At 39.7% G+C, this 23023-nt stretch overlaps 1 protein-coding gene across 1 annotated transcript in view; it reads right to left on the bottom strand.

The window, feature by feature from the left end:
- Window positions 1–23023, bottom strand: part of HEG1 (heart development protein with EGF like domains 1) — an 84048-nt gene that overhangs the window by 34185 nt on the left and 26840 nt on the right. The window contains exons 2-7 of the mRNA XM_072984994.2: window positions 14077–14430; window positions 12274–12600; window positions 6305–6616; window positions 4950–5258; window positions 3279–3581; window positions 2676–2969 (exon numbers count right to left, since the gene is read on the bottom strand). Coding sequence (XP_072841095.2) covers window positions 2676–2969; window positions 3279–3581; window positions 4950–5258; window positions 6305–6616; window positions 12274–12600; window positions 14077–14430 — 1899 coding nt within the window. The remainder of the gene's footprint in view (window positions 1–2675; window positions 2970–3278; window positions 3582–4949; window positions 5259–6304; window positions 6617–12273; window positions 12601–14076; window positions 14431–23023) is intronic.

Genomic DNA, 23023 nt, shown 5'->3' with positions numbered 1-23023 from the left:
AAGCTAGACTGTTTTTATTTATTTTAATTCAACGATGTGGATATTAATAACATTAATAATGCATTAATTAATTAGAATAATTATAAACAGTCTCTCTAACATGTATAATTAATGAAAAGCATGTCTAATGCTCTAAAAATATACATAGCCATATTCTCAGCAATATCTTAGCCCAATATACTCCAGTGTATTTATATTCTTCATAGTCATATTCCAGGAAAAGTTTATAGATATTTTTCACTCTGTTTTTGTTTGTCTCTCTGATTTAAGTAGAATAAAAATCAATGGAAAAATATATTTAACAGTATCTTGATACTGACAATAAACTATTATTCTCAAATTATTCTGCCTCTTAAGATATATTTATTCTCAGGAAAAGTTGTCCAAACACACTAGCTATCATTTCTTCAGGACAATCATGAAAATGCTCTTCCTACTCCAGCAGACTCCTCATTGGATGCACAGTCTCACACGGATTGCAAGATCAGTTGTGTGACAGATTATGTGATCAAGGCTGCAACAGGAGGCCTGCCGCAGTGGGAGGGAAAACTTTATCCAATTGCTCTTCTACTCTCAATAGGATACTGGCCATCATAATTAGAAAATGTACATGCATGGGAGTATTAGTACTATTAATTTTTGTTTTCATTTAACAGCTGGTGCAAACTCTAATTCTAAACCAATGTTGATTAAAAGTGCTTCTAACCTCTTTTGGCATCTGTTATACTGTACACATAATCATGCTTGTAGAAGACTACTTGCTCAAGTACAAGCAAATGAGATTCTGAATTACTAATCTAACATCTAGTTAATAAACTTTTGTTAATAAGCTTTTAAATATATTGCAATATTAGGGGGGGAAAGGAGCACCACCTTCCCCTCCTCTCATTTAGAATGTTTTTTTTTAATTCTCAAAGTTTTACCTTTCCAGCCATTGGGATATCTCAAGGACAGCTTTGTCCTATTACATAATGATTCTACACATGTGAGGGAAGTTGCCTTATTTTGCTTGAACTAACCCTCCAGCCACTGTAACACTCTGTGCCCTCAGAAATGCCAATCCTGAGGAATGGGAGATGATCCAAAAGAGTCAGAAATCTTTCATGGAGGGCTGAATCAATTGGGGAGTACAAATGTGGACACAGGTGAAATGACCTGGAATGCTTCCCCTGCCCATTAAGAGAAGACACACCATTCTTAACTGCATAAGAAGTTCATTGAAGGATAAATTGGTGATGGATAATAAAAGGCTAAGAGTTGCATTGTATGTAACAGAACAATACTGGTACAACATAAGGAGCAGGTCTGTACATTGGTGGATCATCTGCCAACCAATACTCACCTTCATAGACTATGGTTAAGTAGTCTTAGAGTGGCTACTAGAGACAGGTATATATCCCTAAGCACAAGAACACTAGGGAATACCCACTGGCATCTGCTGGGGGGGGACTGTAGGTGGCTCTGTTAGTCCTCTACTCCTTGATACCCATGGAAAAAGGATCCCTTGCTTGAGATAGGGCCAAATGCACATCTCCCTCTCCATCCCTCTGGGCAAAAACGCTCCCTTAGGTGAACCAATGAAACCGCAACAGGAAAGCAGAACTGCAAATACAACATAATGCCCCATAATGCTACTTCTCTCTTCCCCCATCCACCAAATGTACAAAATGCTTCTTGGCAAGACAGGATATATAAAGTAAGAGTCTGTGGCCAAAGTTACAGAGAGGACTGCTGGGGAGAAGTCAATATAAACATATCCTTTCCTGGCTCACTAGAGTGAAGACCAGTCCACCAAGTAAAGCCTCACCTCTAACCTTGCCAGACACTCTCTCATTGACTGATCTTCTGAAAATTTTATGGCTCAATATCCAAAATAGCTTGAGAAGAAAAGACTATGATAGCGGATGGCAGTCTTGCATTTTGGGACTCACCAGGTCACAATCAGAGTCCTGCATAAGAGAGGTCTGGGTGACCCTAGCATAGCAAAGTTATGTCTAAATCATAAGCCTCTCTTGATTGTGGAAGTACTTCCCATTTGCACAAAGTCGCCATAGGATCCAACCTAGCACAGTGTTCCTCAACCTTGGGCCTCCAGATGTTCTTGGACTTCAACTCCCAGAAATCGTGGTCAGCAGAGGTGGTGGTGAAAGCTTCTGGGAGTTGTAGTCCAAGAACATCTGGAGGCCCAACGTTGGGGAATCACTGACCTAGCATCTTCTCAATAAATATGTTGTGCCCTTCCTTGGATCATGTGGGAATGACTCCTCTAGTGGAAAGCATAACTGAATATATTATTCTCTTAAAAGTTTCTGCCATTTACTCACTTCAGTTCTTTTTAATCCTATCAAGAAGAGATTAAAATAGGAAATTTCACTAAGATATGATTAAAATCTTTATTGCTAATATTCTTCAAAAGCAGAAATATTATCACAGTTAACACTGATATAAAAAGGGAAACAATTCTCAAAGTGTGTTATGTAAGTATTATATCAATCCTGCATATTTTAGTCAACTTTATCTTCAATACCATAGCAGTTTATTGTTCCAGCTTTTGTCCATTTGTATATTTCTCTTCGTTTTTATATTTATTCCTAATAGTCTGGTTTTAATCCTTACACCACACATGAAGCCATGGTCCCAAACTGAAAACAAAGAAAGATGCTGTTGTTCTTTACCTGTTGATTCCAAGGGAGTAATATCAGTGTTCTCTGGTGACAAATCAATTTGTCCAACCTCTACTGGAGTCAAGACAGAAGAAGAATCAGTGAGACCCAAAGAATTGAAGACTTCATTGCTAGAAGTTGTGGCTCTCTCTGCTTTATTAAGAGAACTACTGACATCTCTTAGAGTTCTCAATGTCCTCTCTCCAACTCTGTCAGATACTCCTGGAACGGATATACTCTCTGCTTCTGAACTGGAAACAACGTCCTTGTTTGAGTTCCACTTCAGGAGACCACTATCTTCCACAGCTGAAAAGTGACAGAGAGAAATTAAATGTACCATGCACATAAACAGAAGGACATCTCATATTTTTTTAACCACCATTACATTCACGTACAGTGCTAAGTTAATTTCCCCTTCAATATAGTGCAATAGTTGGGAATATGTAGTACTTCAGATAAGTTATAATGCAACAACAACTGAAGAGCCATGAGTTTACAGCTATAGTTCCAGCTATTATCTCCTATCTTTTTCTTCTTTTCTACATTCAGTTCTAATATTCTGGTCTTAACATTTACCCCACACAGTCCAGATCCAATGAAGAGTTTGCCCTTTACCTGTTATTTCTGAGGGAGTAATATTTCTGACATCAGTGTCCCCTGGGGACAAATCCATTTGTCTGGTCTGTACTGGAGTTGATACATAAGAAGAATCAGTGAGGCCCAAGTTGCTAGAAGGTTTATTACTGGAGATTGTGGACATTTGCGTGGCATTGTAAAAACCACTGGTGTCTTCCAGAGCTGGTAATATCTTTTCACTTATGTTGGATAAACCTACAGTAGACACATTCTTCCTGTGAGAACTGGGAACACTTGTCTTTGTATTCAAGCTCCTCCTCAGTAGACCACTGTCTTCTATAGCTTAAATACAACAGTAAAAAAATAAGATGTGTTACTTGCATTAAAAATATTATTTATTATTTATTGTGTGAGAAGTGTAGAGCCTTGGGGTGGGGAGATACCTAGACCTTACTATGCATCTTCTCACTGCTCATACTACAGTAATTGCTGCTTCAGAAGGCTTTCTAGTTAGAGACAACTCATGGCCCTTTACTCCAATATTTCAGGGTGAGATATCCCTAGCCTTACTTTACTTGCATCTTGAGTTCGGTCTCACTGTGTCTGATGGGCTGCATTTTGCACGTGCCACCATGGAGGCATATTCTTTTGCTAGACATGAAATGCCTCCATGCATCCATCTCAAGATCATGGAGCACTCAGTCATGTTGCCATGGTCATCAAAGAAGCAGCTGCTCATGTTTCTGCCTTCCATGTATTTTGGAGTGCTTTTGTTTTCTCCTCAACATCTGTATGACATTAAAGTGACTTTACAGCTGGAAAAGGTGGCCACCAATTGTCATACACACACACACAACACAGAATGGGTTTAGTCTGCATCTCAGTTTTCCTGATCAGTAATAACAAGAGCCCCAAAAATACTGGTGTGGATTCATCCAGGACCTGCCAGGAGCCAGTTTTGCTGGCTGCTCACCATTCCCAGTTTAGTGCAACTCCTTGAGGTGTAGGATTAGATCAAAGATAAAATGGAGAAAAAGGTATAACCATGGGGTACAGCAATGTGGGATGGATTGAGGAGCCCTGCAGACTGGAATAGGCCTGCAACCTCTTCTAGTGCCGGACGAGGTGTTATTGAGAAAGCTGTGTATGTGGAAGGCTCCAAAACAATGTAGGATATGAGCAGGCAGGCTTCAAAATCAGCAAAAACTGAGTGAAAGTCACATGCCGTAAAAAAGTCTTTTGCCAGAACAAAGTCACCACAGATTATAATCCATCACTTACTAAACAAAATGTGTATGCTCCTCTCTGTGCTAGTGGAAATGATTCGAGTGGCGCAAAGTCTCCATTCGATGCATTATTTCCTTAACAATCTCTGCCTTTCTTAAATCTGACCTTTTAAATCTAATCAAAGAGACTGAATGTATGCTATTTTCTTTAAAGAAAAAGGAACATAACAGATAATTTTCTGAACTATGACAAAAATGAAGACACTGTTCTTCTTTAAAGAGAAACTTTTCACTGTTGTTATTAAAGTCTCACACGTTTAGTCAGCTTTATCCCTCAAAGACTTAGAAATGTCTGTCTGCTTGCTTTCCCTCTTCTTTTTATACATTGTGTCCTAACCTTATGGATTATACACAGACAAGCATAACTGCACCCTGAAATCTGGAGGGAGAACAAAAACAACCCAAGGAGCTCTTCACACTTTACCTGTTCTTTTTGAAGGTGTCTGAGAATGTAAAACCGCTGCCTCAGTGATAACACTGTCTCTGGCTGACACATCCATTTGTGTGGTCTGTACTGGAGTCAACATGGAAGAAAACTGAGTAAGGCCTACAGTACTGGAGGATTTTGGATTAACGTCCGTAGACATTTCTGTTGCATTGTCTCTCAGAGTTGGCAATGTCCTTTCTCCATCTCTGTCAGATACACCAAGAACAGAGCCACTATCAGTATGAGAAGACAACACGCTTCTGTCTCTATGCAGGCTGCTCCCTGGCTGATCGCTCTCTTCCACAGCTGAAACACAAGGGAAAAAATCTGAATTATTGAAGAGTGTTCTGTAAATAATGATACTCATACACAGAAATGAGCACGAACCAAAAGATGAACGAGGAAGTTGGTTAAAAAATTGCTGGTTCATTAGTTGAGTTCAAGTTCATCAACACCAACAAACCCAAAAACAAACCCATGAACTTTTAAAGGGATTTAACAAAATTCTTGGTTCGTTTGGCCCCCTGCCCCACAGCCTGGCCCCACCACCTTCCCACGGCTCTCATTGCCTCCCCACTTTGTGCTGCCACCTCTTCCTCATTCTCCACTGCAGCTGCCATCTTCAGAGACACCAGCCTGGCTTTCCTTCCAGGAGCTGGGACTGCTGTCTCTGCGCATGCGCTCGGGTCCCAGTTGATCAGGGAGATCAGTTGGAACCAATGTTCCAAGCTGGGTACTCATTTTACTGACCTCAGAAGGATAGAAGATTGAGTCAACCTTGAGCCAGCTACCTGGGATTGAACCATGGCTCATGAGCACAGTGTTAGCTGCAGTACAGCAGTTTAACCACTGTGCCACAAGGCTCTCTAGTTCAGAAATTTCACGAACCATGAACCACCACAAAGTATATTTTTCTGGGTTTTGCCCATACAGATTGAATGCAAAATATTAATTTCATAATTTAAAAAAAAAGTAAATGGTCAGATCAAAATTTTATGATTAGGAAGTACTACTTTCCCCAACCATTTTTTTTTTTACTTTAATCAAAAGGTACTGAAATTGACCAATTGGACATCATTTGGCATCAGGACAATGCTTACCATTGAAATTCTCTAAAACTGAAATAAAATATCACCAAAAAGTGGCTTAGTTTTCCACATTAAAACAAAGAAGCCAAAAATGACATCTAATTCTTCTTAAATAAATGCTACAGTTGTTATAATTCCAGCTATGATCCATCAGCTTTTTTTCTTTTCTTTTAAAAATGCACTCCTGATATTTTGGTTTAAACCTTCATATTGCACAGATGAAACTGGGATTTGAAAAAAAATCATGAGATCGTCATTCTTTACCTATACTTTCTGAGGGAGCCTGAGACTGTGAGGCCATTGCTCCAGCAAGATCAGTGTTCCCTGGCGACAAATCCATTTGTCCGGTCTGTTCTATATAAGGAGAATCAGAGTTTGAAATAATGTGTCTAGAGAATGTAGATATTTGTGTTGGGTTGTAAGAACTGCTGATGTCTCTTAGAGTTTGCAATGTTCGCAATGTCCTCTCTCCACTTCTGTCAGGAAGTCCTACAATATATGTACTTTCCACAGGAGAAGTGGAAAAATTTCTATCTGTATCTGAGCTGCTCCCTTGTAGGTGTCGATCTTCAGCAGCTGAAAACACAAGAGTGAGAAATTAGATGTATTACCCATATATACTGAAAGGATGTCTTCAATTTTATCCCAGTATTTGCCTTCTCATTCATCTAATTAAAAGGTAATTCTCTCATTCCAACTCTGATAAAAGCAAAGAACAATTGGTGGATATTGGGAGGATTTTTCCCCTTTACATTTGAAATAGGTTCCTTTAAAAAAACCAACCACTAGCTTTGAAGTATTAGATAATACTAATAAATAACATAAACTATAAAGAAAACAAGAGCAAAACAAGCCACATACTGCTTACACATCCATATTATTGATATTAGGAAACTCTTATAACAATAGCAGCTTGTTCTGTTTCAAAACACTGAGACACTGAACACCCTGAAACATACTTTCAAATAATCCCTAAAGGACTGTAGCATTTAACTGGGCAGACCGTTTAATGGTTAGAAAGGGCAAACCGTACACAGATAGAGGTGAAAAACCAAGATTCAGCTCCTTCGTCCCAAGACAAAGGCAAAGCCAGACTCATTTGGATGTATATTTCAAAGAATGGTTTTATAGTATTTTCAGTTTTTCTCTCTGTATTTCTATGGACTAGAAGATAGAATACTTTCTTTTTTTAAAAAAGGAGAAAACTGACTTATTCAGTAAACACTTTTGCATTCCTTCTAATTCTTTATCTGGTCCATATGCATATACTATAGTTATTTTATTTCTTTGATATCTGCCCTAACTTACACAATTTTTGTGTATATTTGTGTTTTTTATTTAAGTACTGTATTTGGAAGCTGCCTAGAGTGGTCGCAAGACCAGATAGGTGGGGTATAAATGAAAAAAATAAATAAATAAAATAACTTTTAAAACTAGCTAGAGGATTCTCAGTAATGCTTATATAAATTTGTTTGTTGGTACTATATCCAGATGTCAGCAAGGTTACCCATGTCCCATCAACAATAGACTCAAGGATGAGAGTACTGTAGTAGTGAAACCTAATACACTATACATTTTCTGCAGTATTTTAAAGGCTTTAACAGACGAAGGCACAATCTTCCTTCTAATACCATTACTTTTTCCAAGACATTCTATGTTAGAGAAGAAAATGGAAACATTTTTTGCAGAGACAGTTGCCAACCTCCATCCGCAGGAATTTAGGTACTGTAATCCTATTTAAATTGTTAGATACCAATAGGGCTAAACAGCACACAACAGGACATGAAAAGCAACAGATGTTCCAAAATGTCTATCACACAAATAGATGTCCCTTTTATATGTAGACACCCTAGAAATACATGTCATGTGCCTCACTGATGCCTCCTATTGAAAGCTGAAATAGGAAAGTGCCTACTTGATCAATAAAGAGATCTTACTCATTCAGTCATGCCTTAGAGTGAGGACTATCATCAGGAGCAACCCAAAGAACACACGTGCACTTTCTTATCATCCAACGCAGCAGGAATTAAGGCAGCTATAGCATTGTCTGCATATCCCTTTAATTCTATTGGTGCATCTCCATTCCCCATCCAACTGACCTTCTGCCTTCCCACAGAAATGGTAAGAAACCAATACTTTATCAAGGACTGGCTGCCTAGGATATGGGCTGCTGCTGTTTTATTTTTTGCTTTTTTTTCCTCCTCCCTTTCCAGTTTTATATTGTTTGTTTTGAATACTATAAGATGACTTGGGTCCTCTTGGAGGGAAAGGTAGGGAAATAAATAAATAAATAAATAAATAAATAAATAAATAAATAAATAAATAAATGTGCACACATGCCTGCATACATGCATAGGGGTGATTCAGAAAGGCTTAGAATACCCCTACCATCAAGAAAATTGAGGTAGTTCTCTCAGGTGGCAGATGCTGAATGGTATGGAGAGACCCAGGGAGCAACCTCTTAAAGCAGTGGTCCCCAACCTTGGGCCTCCAGATGTTCTTGGACTTCAACTCCCAGAAATCCTGGCCAGCAGAGGTGGTGGTGAAAGCTTCTGGGAGCTGTAGTCCAAGAACATTTGGAGGCCCAAGATTGAGGACCACTGTCCTAAAACACAAAGGTGTGTGCTCTGGATAATGTACCTTGTACTCACTAAGCCAGCCTGCTTCCCTCAGGTGTCGTGGAAGATACTATCCTGTCAGCATTGTAAGAAGATGCCTTGGCCTTAGCAGCAAATGTCTTGGACTGGCCCCAGTAGAAGTTATTCGACAGGCAAATCAAAGACTATTCAACATTAATCCCTCAGCCCAGAACAAAAGGAAGCAATAAAAAGGGCTAAACTTTCAAGAGGAAATGCTCCACAGCACAGATACAAGAGAACTGAATAGTAGCAATGTTTTGCATGTCCGCTCTGGACAAATCAGTGGTACAGCTGGAGTAAAATAGAAAGATGGGAGTGGAAGGAATATTGAATGCTGGGGAAGATTTATTTGGAGCCCCAATACCCTGCCAAGGATATTGGGGCAACGGACCCTACCTGTGGATTTACTTGAAAGTGACAGTGGTGATTTGCCACTGTTAAACAAATCATCTGAGGCAACAGAGGCTTAGGCAGCAGCTGGGAGACTGCATTCTGGCTAAGGAGCAAGAGCTGGGGCTAGCAATAGCAACACCCTAGCTATTCCTCCTGAGTCTCCTATCCTTCCTTCCTCTTCTGCTGAAGGAAACAGTGGTGTGGGCTACACAGCTTGTCCTCTATCATCTGAACTTGGCCAGCTGCCTTCATGCATGGTTCCATTGCCGGTGTTTAATTACAATCTCCTTTTTGTAACTTGTAACCTTAACTGCATTTTAATGTGAATTGTTAGCTGTTTGGAGCTTCTGTGCATAAAGCTGGGTATGAAAGGAATTAATAACAACAGTAGTAATAGCATTAACATTATTTTTGTATCACTATAATTCTACTTATAATAGTCAGCCCAGTTGCTTTCTATACATGGAGTGAAGACACCACTTCCTTTTTCTCAACCAGCATAATGTCTTGTGCCTCGTCAAAACTGCCTTTTCAATTTCCTGCCATAATACTAATATACTACTTGTGAGCATCACAGGTAATTAAAATGGAGGAGGGAACTGACCAGCCATAAAGGGGGAGGGGGCATCTAAGAACACTTTACTGAGGAATCCCTCAAATTTGGCTACAGTCCTAGCATAGACACTACCAAAAAGTAAATGAATCAAAGGTGCCAGTTCAAGAGACAAAATAAATTTTGAAAGCAAGTGGAATTGTGGAATATATGCATACTTTCCAGGTTGTGGCCTGGCAACCCTACTCTAGTTAAATCAGGAACAGAAGGAGTGAATAAACAGAGAACACAGATGAACCAGGGAGGCAGACAAAATAGAGAAAAGGGAACTGACAGATATATTAACAGTCCTTGTGAATCTTATCAAATAAAGTTGCCTTCTGCTTTCCCACTACCAAGTTCCTCTGGCATATTTCAGAAACAGAGAGCAGCTTATGAGGAAAGGAGCAGCATTTAGTTTCACTTGTTCTGCTTCATCATATATTTCTTCCTCCACCCCCATTGCGTTAATTACATTTATATTCAACCCAAGGGCAAAATTAAGCCCCATAAATCTTAGACTAATAAAAACAATGCAATGTTTAAAACAAACACATTATTGTGGCTAAAAACTAATAGGATAAATCCAATTGTCAATCCCAACTACAGAAGCCTGAATGACTGAATAAGATGTGTTAAATCAGCATGTATGTAAAATTTATTGGCTGAAATTCTGTTTGGCAAGTCAAATCCTCCACGTGTTCCATTGATTCAAATGGGGCTACTCTCCTGCAACTTTATTTGGTATAGTAAGTTACAATCAGAATACACCTGTTTGAATAACTGGAACTTACGAAGGTGTTGACCCCCCAAATCCCCACTGATTTACAGTAATAGGCTTTCCATAGTACAACAGGATTTCCAACAGGTATACTCAAGTTGTAATTAACAACTGGATTTATCTCAAAACCACTTATTGTTAATAGTATACACATATCCATGGATCACTCTGAATGCCCCTGTAGTTTCTAATATCATGGAAGACTCAGACTGAGGAAGGGAGATCCCCTCAGTTTCAGCACACACATAATCAGTCTATAAACTCCTAGTGAGTTCTTCCCTCTCACAATTCAAAGACTTCCTCTTGCCTGTAGAAGGTACATTTTCCTTTTTCTGCAAAATCATCACCAGAGAAAGGAGGATCTCTTTAGAATCACTACTGTTAACCTGCCCCTAATAAAGATACTGGTCTTTGATTGTTTGCATTATTTATGCAGAACTGGCGCCTGCAGCTCTTTATTCATAAATACTTCTGTTTACCCAAACTACTTCCCACCATAAATGCCTACCACTCTGGCAAAATGCACATTTCTTTTCTGCAAAGCCTGTCCCCATTTGATTGTTTAAAACCTGACAGCTATCTGTGAACATTTTTCTGAGTTTCTAGATCTCAGAATGTCTTTGTTGACTAATTTTTGAAGGCCTCAAGCAATACAAGTAAAGTATTATTCCTGTATAATCAATAGACAGATGGGGACCCAGATAGAAAGAATGACAGAATTGCTGTAGGCGTGGGACTGTTTTTCTTATGACAAGCTGCATCTGACAAAGTTCCTTCTGCACAGCTTTGTCTCCTTTTCTAACTGGCAACCGCACGGGGGTTCTGCTCAGCCCTTTCAGTGGTGATAGCCTTGATCCCCAAAAGTGAAACATCCATTTTTATTACCAGGACATCATTCATGGTGATGATTAACAAAAGGAAAGAGATATCACATGCTAGGATCATATCCTGCTTTGTCAGGCATTTTTCCAGTTACCATCAATGGGCAGAATGGAGTTCTAATCTAATCCTACCTTGGAAATGCTTTTGCCTCACATCGGTTATTCATACAGTTTCTGCTGAGTTAGCTCAACAGGGGGTAAAATCCTGTTGCATAACTTTGTGCTGATATAACCTGGAGTGGGCACTGGAAATGTTTAATTTAAACTCATGGTATATTTCCTATCTCCCCTTTTCAGATTCTGAGGCTGCTCAGGACTCCTCTTTTCCCCGAGGAAGACCTTGGGAACCTCAGAATGTGTGTGTGTGTTGGAGTCATTAATAGTTTAAAAAATGCCGCTGAATTGTTGTTACTGGTATTGGGACCACCGGTAGTGATCTGGCAGCAAAAGAGAGCCTCAGAACTTGAGAGGGGGGGTGGGGAGACACTTCCCACAAATTTAAGTGTTTCCAGCACCCAATCCAGGTTACACCAGTGCAAAATTATACAACAGGATTTTGCCCAAAGTGTCAAGTCTCTACTCCTCGAATCAATGTGGTGCGTCATCACATTTGAGAGTGCTTCTGGAAACCAAGACACAAAATTTCATCCATTTCAACGCTTTGTATTTTTTACAGGACCTTAGAGCATTCAAATATTTCTTGCAAACCACTTGCAAGAGAGAATGCTGTTGTCGTCCTATTTCAGCTGCAAGGGGGCTGGCACAGAGAAACACTGGTTTTCCTACCACTAGCAAGTGACTTGGTGGCTTGAAACCAAGGCACTCCAGGCTCACAATTTAATGTGCAACTACTCTTTGACCAGTTCTAAAATGGCTACACACATTACTATTGCTTCTTTGTGTGCAGTTAATAAGGAAATGATTTTATAGAGCAGGGGAAAACATACTAGTCTTCAGAGAAAAGTAGGAATGGGTAAGCACAGTCCCCACTGAAGAATCAGGAAGTGATGTGACATCTGACGTGCCGCCGATTCCTCTTGAATGTATTGCACGAGACGATGAGTGGACTTGATCAAAAGAGGTGATAATTTGACTGCCAGAAATTGAATTTCTCCTTGTTGAATCAGTCAATGTGACACCCTCTGGAAGAAACAGAGAAGTCCTTTCTGCATCTCTCTTTGTTTCTGTTGAACTGCCCCTGCTTTCACTGTGCAAGTTGGATGTTGTGCTGCCTGCGTTCCAGCTGCTGTCTGTATGGTAGCTGTTCTCCGTGGCTGAAATGTGAAAGAAGACAACAACATCCCATCAGACTATAATAAATTGAGGTGCTCAAAACAGGTCCCATCAATCTGAAGTCTTGATATATAACTGGTTCTATCTAATGTCAAGGATTTGTCACATCTGCATTATACCTGAATGCAAAGTAGCAATTACATATGTGATAGTCTGCAGATTTTAAAAAAAATAAAAATAAAAAGCACACTCAATATACAGTACTAGGATCCTGAGTGGAAGAACAGCTAAGCAGTTTCATCGTGTTCTGTTCTGTGATTTTCTGATCAAAATAGTCTTGCTCCATATTGTTGTTGGTACACAGTTCCCCTTTGGGTATATATTCTGAGCAGAAAGCTGAAAAGAATGGGGTCAAATAGCTCCTCTTCTACCCTCTCTCCATTCAAAACTGCAACCTACTGTGACTGCAACTTTTGGTTCCAAAACACTGTTGAGAGAGACCTTTACATCTGTCTCACCTGTAATCCCTAAAAACAGGCTTATATATATTCCACTACTGCAGCCTGCAATTATTGGACCTTAGTTTTGGGTACAGAATTCAACATCCTGTGAATGTGTTTTCAGAACTTTTAATAAAACATGTTAATAGGCCTTAAGAATGTAAAAAATAGGTTTAGAAGATTTCTAAGAAAACATGGCAGCGGAACAGGATTTCCATTATTTGGTGTTAGGGCTCATTGTTTACACACCATGAAAAGCAACAACAAGGTTAATTATATAACAAATACAGAATGCTGATTTACAAAAATATATACAGTTTGCCAGGGACCTGGTGGCACTGCAGGTTAAACCGCAGAAGCCTCTGTGCTGCAAGGTCAGAAGACCAGCAGTCATAAAATCGGATCCATGCAATGGAGTGAGCTCCCATCACTTGGCCCAGCTCCTGCCAAACTAGCAGTTCAAAAGCATGTAAAAATGTGAGTAGATAAATAGGTACCACCATGGTGGGCAGGTAATGGCATTCCATGTCTAGTCACGCTGGCCACGTAACCATGAAAGATTGTCTTCAGACAAACGCTGGCTCTGTGGCTTGGAAATGGGGATGAGCACCATGCCCTAGAGTTAGACACGACTGGACTAAATATCAAGGGAAACCTTCACCTTTATACAGTTTGCAGAATTCAGCTTTCTTCAGTATGAAGAATTTATTTATTTAAATCTTTCCTTGGAAATAGCAAAACTTGGATTCTGTTGAGAGGTGGGGGTTTTTTGTTTGTTTTTATACCCAGTTTTTTTCAATCGGGTTAACAATAAAAATGTGAAGTGTAACCATTGATAAAAATGATCAAACCGCTTTACATTATGTTTGGATGCCAGTAGTTAACAAAGGGAGACCACACCTTTCTTTGTCTTTTCAATCTTCCCCTTATTCTTACACAGGTAGAAAGCTTTGCTCCATTCAACTGTTACCTCAGCCTTTAACCACCTACCCAGATACTTTTGATAGTGAAACTTACCTAAATGATTACTCTCTGAAAGTGAACCAATGGACATTTTAGGAGAACTTCTGCTCAAAGTCCCAGTTTCAAGTGCAGCCATATCCACAGTACTTGCTGAGGCTGCATTCCCTTTTCTGGTCCTCATCGCTGGAGATGAAGCGTGTGCAAGATGTCTAGATCCAATCCTTTTAGTATGAGATGCAGAGCTTCCTGTTACAGCTGTAGAAGCAGGAACGCTGTTGGCGATTGTCCACAATGTCCTTCCTTCACCAATGCCAAGGCTACTGAAGGCGTCTGTATTGTGTGCAGGACGGCTGCGAACCTTTGTTTCAGCATTTGAACTTTCTACCACCTTCTGGCTGTTCGTCATGGCTGAAAGTGAATAGGAGAAGAATGGGAAAGTAAAACAGCAGTCATGCTTGGTGTGTCTGGAGAGAGAGAGAGAGCAATTGCTGTTGTTATTTGCCTTCGAGACATAACTAACTTATAGCAACCCTAACACTGAGATATATAAAAGGTATTTTATATAAAAGGTTTTAGCACTGCCATACCTCCAGTTTCCATGGCTAAGAGGGGATTTGAACCCAGGATTCCTGAGTCTCACACCATTACTTATATCCACTACACCACACTGGCTATCTAATAATAGTAATTACTGTGCATAAAAACAGATTTATCAAAAAGTTATTTGTTAGTTGTTTCTCTTGTTTGTACTACTGCCTCTATATGCATATGTATTAGTACATAAACATGACATAGCCTGCATATGAGGGTACCTGTGTATGGAGAACTCCAGTGAGATGGAGGTGGTGTAGCCTTTGCCATCATAGCTCATGTGAATTATTTTAGATTTTCATTTATTTTGTATTTCAGAACACCCATGGTTCTATACAAGCAGAACATACTGGACATGTATTTTTTTAATGATCCCAGATTCATAAAATCTACAGTAAGAGGCACCATAATGCCAAAACCTTTCTTTATTTTTACACCTCCTCCCCCCCCCCGCCCACCTCTTCAGCAGCCCTGTAATCCATGAATTATTGTGCTTTGGAATGTCTTCCAGCTTTCTAATTACACTCTGTTGGCCTAATTTATCCCCCTAATTATTTTTAACATCTTTCCAAGGGACCAGTAATGCCTGTAAGCATTTGTGATTATGTCTCAAACAAACCTACATGCCTCATAAATTATCTACATATATAAAAATATCTCATCTTACACCCAAAAGATGCACTTCCAAACCATGTATTCTTTGAGCCCAGATATCTTCTGGAAATATGTACAGAAAAGGCAAGTTATGGTCGCACAACAACAGTAGCCTGTCCCATTCTGACCTGTGGGTTTCCCACATCTATGGAAGACCTCTATCTTCCTTTGCTCTTATTAGTGTCCCAGTGAAAACCTAAATGGGTCCAGATTGTTCCTATCTGACTATGTCACAATAATAAGCCAAAACATGCCCCCATTTAACAAGTTGCTCATTGTGACCAGCCTGGTCTAATTGAAATTCTGAAGCCCAGCAGGATACATAGCACATGAATTTGCAACTCAATACTCGGAATGTAGTGGAAGCCATAGTAGTACAACAGCAAATCAAGCAGAAGACCATCGGGTATGAGCGGGCATGCATTTCCAAAACACTATCACCCAAACCCATTACAAAGGTTTTAAGTAACGGACAGAATTCAGGAAAGTTACTTTTCAGGACCACAACTGCCAGAATCCCCCAGCCAGCATTGCTCTCATACTGAGTTGTCAAGACTGTCTAGTGCTTACACAGTGGCTGAAATCCTGCTGCTTAGCTGAGTAAGTCATAACTAGAATGGGGCCACTGAATCAGTGGTGAGTCAACACCTCTATAAATCCCATTGATTCAATGGGCTCCCTCTATTTGTGACTTGCTACACTGAGCAACATAATTACAGTCAAGCAATGCAGAACCTTAGCTGTATTTTTCTTCTGTCGTGGCACAGAGAGACCTCGGAACATAGTGATGGCCCTCCTGTGTGATCATAAACCTGAGAGGACAGTGATCACTAGGAGTGCTTTGCACTCACTGATATCTCTTAAAGAAGTTGATACCCTTTGACAATTTCAGAATTTTTTTTTTATAACTACGCATTATCTTTACATCCAGACTGAACTCTTGCAATAGAAAAAAAAAATCTACTTCCAAAGTTTTAGCTTGTGCACAATAGTGGTCTCTCTCCAGACAGAGGAGGATTATTATTTACAGATAAAGGGCATGAACTGTTCCACTCCCTATCCTCAATCAGTGTTAATGGCTTTAATCCAGATTTCTAGGTTTAAGAGTTTATTCCTGCACAATGCTTTGTGTGTCTGATGGGCAGAAATAGTCATCATTATAATCACCCTCATGATGATCACTGTCAATATCATCATCATCATCATCATCATCATCATCATCATCATCATCATCTTGTTATTGTTACTGTTGCTGTAATCCTCTTACTTTTTCTTACTTTTTCTTACTATTACTTCGTTTATCGACTAGTTAATACAGCTACAGCTGTTACTCAAGCACCTGTAGTGGGCCTCTATTTGAAGTACAGAACAGCTTGAACTAGGAATATCAGAGCTACTATCCTCTATGCCATCCAGTAATTGTTGCAAGCAGCGTTCATTACCAACCTTTCCTCAAGGCATAATATAGTGCCACAGACAAATAAACCAAAGAAAGCAGTTTAGCTACCCAGAGGTGACAGAGTCACTACTGCTGAAGGAATCGGGGGTGGTGCCCTTCCCTGAATGTGCTGTCTGTAGACAGCTGATGTGTTTCAGAGTAGGGGTCCCCAACCCCTGTTCTGCTGCCCGGTGCCAGTCCATGGCCTTGGCAGGACCGGGCTGCAGAGACAGATCTCCCACACACACACACACACACTCCCCCCCGCATACCCACCCACATGAATGGCCTGCCCACCTGCACCCATGGGTGCCTCGCCCACCCGTGAGCATGCCCCACCCACCTGTGAGCCCAACCCCCCAACCCCTCCGCGGGTTGGAAAAGGTTGGGGACCACTGTTTTAGAGTACAGCATTTGTGGCTACCATAAAAATCTCCTCTGAGGCAACTTCTCTATCTCTCACTCTCCCCCCCACCTCCCTCCCCATCTTGGATTGCAGATCCTAGCAGCCCTTGACAGCATGGCCAATGGTCAAAGGTGACAGTGTATGTGAAGTGTTCTGGGAAGTTAGGGGAAAGTGTTATATACTAAACTGCAAATTTTATTTCTTTTAGTTGAAACCAGTCCTAGGGCAGGATGTGACAATTACAAATTTTCATCTTCCAAGGGAATAAGGTAGGAGCTTCAAATATGTTGCACGGTGTGAAATAAGACAATTTTAAAAAGCTGGTCTTTTGAGATCAATTTGCTTAACATAAACTACAATGGCTTCTTAGATAAATAAACCAATTTACACAGGATATGATTTATTTTCAAAGCAATTTGTCTCACATGAGGCTGATGCCTCCAGATGTAAGCAGAAAAGGACTCTGTTCTTTTTCTGACATCAAGCTTGTCAAGATAAATATTTTTGTTGAAAGTATTATAAATCTTTTTTTCTCTCTTCTCCATTCATAACTGCAACAGGCACTGTGATTATTGAAAAATAAAAGTTATGTGCTACATTCACAATGCTGTTCTAATGATGTATAAATAGCCTCCAATTTTAACCTAATTTTTGGGTTTGCTGCTTTTACTTTTGCTAACTGACTAGGCTGTAAAAACTATCAAAACAAAATCAACAACCACATATAAGCTTCATAAATGTGATCTATTTCTTTAATATATAAATGGGCTTTTGTATTCAACAGGTATTTTCTTGCCTCACCTATTTTTTGCTCATAAACACAATCTGTAAAATTGCAAGATTCTTTGAAGCCAATCCTAAGCATAGTTATTTGGAAATAACCTCCTCTGAGTTCAGTGAAGATGTTTCACACGCAAATGTGCAGAGGATTGCATCCTTGAGCGATTGCAGGTGTCAATCAGCTGGCAGGACTGGCTCACTTCTGCGTTTTAGTTGTCTCATCAGCCTTGCCTCTTTTGCTGTTTCGATTGTGTTTATCTTGTGTGAGATGGACCAGCAGGCAAAGATGACAATGGGACAGGAATGAGGAGACAGAAGACCTGGTGTAAATTAAATAATTTGAACTGGTTTGCTGTCCAATGTCCTTGCACTGCAACTGCCATTTATCCCTCATCATTGGCTGTGGTGGTTAGTTCCTATGAGGACTGCTATCTAACAGTACCTGAAAGATCACCATTCCCCAATGAAGGTAGAGACTGCAGAACGAAGGGAAAGAGTGTGGGGTGGTACAAATAATATCAAGTGTTCAAGAAAATAACTAATTGGAAGAAGACTGCAGCAAGATGTCTGTGGCGAGAAAGTTAGTATGACTAAATGTAACAGACAGGAGAATGGCAGACCGCTGATTGTGCTGACCATTTTGTAGGCACACAGACATGTATTGATCGATCAGAGTCATTTTTCTTTAGAGTCATTATATTGTTACTCATTTATCTAGACCAGACATCTGGCTTTTGCTACAATGGCAGCCTATTTATACTATTCTGGGCTCTGATGTTACCGGCTAAATCAAAACATTCTTACCAAATGAAATTCTTTAGGGACAAATTGATAGCAGGGTTTGGGTTTTTTTGTTTTTATCTGCCTCTGACAGCTGAAAGACTACTAATATTACCATCAGGCCTAAATCTGTGTTTTCAAAGAAATCCAAAGCATCCAGACACTCGATCCTCTACTGGTGTTTCTGCTAAGCTCACTCTGTAAGACTCGTTCAGACTTGACCCTGCTTAACTCATATAGCCTGATAAGCTCACAGCTCAAATCCTGTTGGTGTTCAATTGGATGGCAAAGCTCAAATTAACTTCTATATGGCAACAATCTTAAAAGGAGGATTAATGAATAGAAGCAAAGGACTGCAGCAGCTGTTCTTCAGAAATATCACAAATATCTAAAGAACTTTAAGTCCGAGATTTGTTTGACCTTTTTAAAAATAAAAATGACTGCCTTTTATAATTGTCTATATACCAGAATGCCAGGGTGCCCAGGACTAGAAAAACTTTAGAAGTCTTTATTTTATGAAATAATTACCCACACCCCTCTGTTGATGTCTCTTATATTCTCTTGAATACATATATGTATACATGATCTATCTATCTATCTATCTATCTATCTATCTATCTATCTATCTATCTATCTATCTATCTATCTATCTATCTATCTATCTATCTATCTATCTATCTATCTATCTATCTATCTATCTATCTGTCTGTCTGTCTGTCTGTCTGTCTGTCTGTCTGTCTGTCTGTCTGTCTGTCTGTCTATCTATCTATCTATCTATCTATCTATCTATCTATCTATCTATCTATCTGTCGTAATTGTATTTTATATATATATGATATTTAACAAAGTATACTGAATTGTTAGAACATCATCTGGTTTTCCCCTTTATTTTTCAGAGGTATTATTATAAGTGGATTTGTTTTTTTTTTTAATGGGGAGAATATGATTAATAACTACAAGATCTGCAACGGGGTCACATCAATTGCATCTAGTTTGGCCAGAAGATGCAATGCTGGATTGGTGTGGAACAACATTTGTTTGGTTGGTGGGCTGGCTGGCTGGCTGGCTGGTTGGTTGATTTGTTTGTTTGTTCATTCGTTCATTCATTGGCAATATACCACCTGATAGGGACCCAAGGCAGCTCATAATAGCTAAAACTATACATCAACATGGATGGAGGCTCATATGGATGGAAGCTCATATGGATGGAGGCTCGTAACATTGTTCAGGAGGCAGCAACAAAAGACATCCCAAAGAAAAGGAAATGCAAGAAAGCAAAGTGGCTGTCCAATAAGGCCTTACAAATAGCAGAGAAAAGAAGGGAAACAAAATGCAAGGGAGATAGGGAAAGTTACAGAAAATTGAATGCAGATTTCCGAAGAATAGCAAGGAGAGACAGGAGTGCCTTCTTAAATCAACAGTGCAAAGGAATAGAGGAAAATAATAGAGAGGGAGAAACCAGAGATCTGTTCAAGTAATTGGAGATATTAAAGGAACATTTTGTTCAAAGATGGACATGATAAAGGACAAAAATGGTAGGAACCTTAAAGAAGCAGAAGACATCAAGAAGAGGCGGCATGAATACATATAAGAATTCTACCAGAAAGATCTGGATGTCCTGGACAACCCAGATAGTGTGATTGCTTACCTTGAGCCAGACATCCTGGAGAGTGAAGTCAAGTGGGCCTTAGAAAGCTTGTCTAACAACAAGGCCAGTGGAGGTGATGGCATTCCAGTTGAACTATTTAAAATCTTGAAAGATGATGCTGTTAAGGTGCTACATTCAATATGCCAGCAAGTTTGGAAAACTCAAAAGTGGCCAGAGGACTGGAAAAAATCAGTCTACATCCCAATCCCAAACAAGGGCAGTGCCAAAGAATGCTCCAACTACCGTACAATTGCACTCATTTCACCTGCTAGCAAGGTTATGCTCAAAATCCTACAAGGTAGGCATCAGCAGTATGTGGACCGTGAACTCCCAGAAGTACAAGCTGGATTTTGAAAGGGCAGAGGAACTAGAGACCAAATTGTTAACATGTGCTGGATTATGGAAAAAGTCAGAGAGTTCCAGAAAAACATCTACTTCTGCTTCATTGACTAGGCAAAAGCCTTTGACTGTGTGGACCGCAACAAACTATGGCAAGTTCTTAAAAGAAATGGGAGTGCCTGACCATCTTATCTGTCTCCTGAGAAACCTATACGTGGGACAGGAAGCAACAGTTAGAACTGGATATGGAACAACTGATTGGTTCAAAACTGGGAAAGGAGTACAACAAGGCTGTATATTGTCTCCCTGCTTATTTAACTTATATGCAGAATACATCATGCGAAAGGCTGTACTGAATGAAACCCAAACTGGAATTAAGATTGCCAGAAGAAATATCAACAACTTGATATGCAGATGATATTTTTATTTTTTTATTTTATTTATTTTATGTATCCGGTCGGTATGACCACTCTAGCCGGCTTATTTAGATTAGTATCCTACTCGATCCCAAAGATTAAAACTGCATTTTAACAATCTTAAAATGCTTCTGAAATTTAGCTTAGACTCTAAGATGGGACAAAGATAATGGAACAAAGGTAATTAGGATTTCAGACATCTCCACTGCCATTTAAAAGCATGTGTGAGGCAATTGCTAATCTCCATGAGTTGGCTGCACTCCCTACCAATAACATTCAGCTAACATGTTAGGTGGATCCATGGATAGACATACTGAGTTGTCTTCACATAAGGGAATCTAAAGTCAATCTGGATTCCTGCTCTGAGGAGGCACTTCAGTTGCTTAAATTAGTATCTGCTGAATGTTGCTAAGTACACATATTTAGTGTTCAAGGGCTAGTCTGTGTGGTTTCCTTACATACCCTTTTATAAAGAGATTTATATGATGTTAGACTAAAATTTATACTTTTACAGTAGTTAAGGGTCAGTAACTGGGAATGTACGTCTTTTCCACACATTCACAGTCCAAATTTGATACATGGAAGTCTATCTAAAAGAGCATGTTTGATCTATTAGAGAGAGAGAGAGAGAGAGAAATTGAAGATGAATGCTTTCATGACGTTGAACCCAGGGATATGTAAGATCTGTAATGATTTTGAGAAGAGAGCTCAGAAGCTTATATTTGAAACAAACTCATTGCACTAGGCTGTTCCTGTATCACTATCAATGGTCCACTTCCACAAATAAGTCATTGCATTATTCCTTGTGTTGCTCTTTTTTTTACCAGCAGGCCATAGAGATACTGGTAAATACCTTCTGCTTCTCTCTAGTGTTCAATTCTCATATGGCACCTGGGAAATATTTATAAAAATATAGAAGACAAAACCACAAAATACTTCCCTTGCCATTTCCTAGGGAAATGTCATAAAGCTTGGAAAATTCCTATCAATATGCCTTTAAAATGAGTTACAAGTTCCTTTGAAAGCAACTCAGGTGTTACTTGTTACACAGTTACTACATATATTGCTTATCAGCAAAATGTAACTAATTATAGGCAACAATGTTCCTTGTAACTATTTACTGTACTGCCAAGCCCTATTTCAGATTCTGCTATGGTTTTACAATTATCAAGAATTTACCCAGCAAGCCTAGTTAACATCATTGGGGGATTATCCCTACCATTTTAGCCTTCATGCCACATCCCGCTCTGCTACTGCATTCAGCAGTCTCCCTTCTCATGTTGTGAGAAGTATTTGGAGAAGCTACTGGGGTAAGGGACAGGAGCACATTACCCAGACTCCTCTTCTGTGGACTCTTCTCTGATAGCTGTTGTTTTGGCACTCTGCTACTAAGTTCACTAAAATGAGAGGTTTCTAAAAGTTCCAGAATCAGCAGTTGTTCTCTTCAAATAAATGATGTCTCCTCCTGAGCAAAGGGACATTCAGCAGCCTTAAAGTTCCAGTGGTCCTCTAGGTCAGTGGTCACCAACCTTGGGCCTCCAGGTGTTCTTGGACTACAACTCCCAGAAGCCTTCACCACCACCTCTGCTGGCCAAGATTTCTGGGAGTTGAAGTCCAAGAACATCTGGAGGCCCAAGGTTGGTGACCACTGCTCTAGGTCTTTTTATATATATATATATCTCTGTAAAATGAATCACGTTGAATTAAAAAAAAGCAATGCTCAACTGTAACAAAAGAATCTCACAAGAAAAGAAACAGAGGCTGTAAAAGCAATGTTTGCAATCTGGCAAAATCCACAGATATTGTCACAGAGGAAAATCTAAATCTCCTCATTCCTGAGTCTCTCCAGGAAACCCTTAGGAGCAAGGTTTAGGCTGGAAAAGAATAATAAAGAACAGAGCTGGCCCCTCCTGCCTTGCAGGGTGGGCATCCACTTCAGCCCACTCCTT

The sequence above is a fragment of the Pogona vitticeps genome, chromosome 1 (assembly GCF_051106095.1).
Source record: "Pogona vitticeps strain Pit_001003342236 chromosome 1, PviZW2.1, whole genome shotgun sequence".
NCBI lineage: Eukaryota > Metazoa > Chordata > Lepidosauria > Squamata > Agamidae > Pogona > Pogona vitticeps.
The sequence above is the reverse complement of the archived record's forward strand: the minus strand, read 5'-3'. Positions and strand labels throughout refer to the sequence as shown.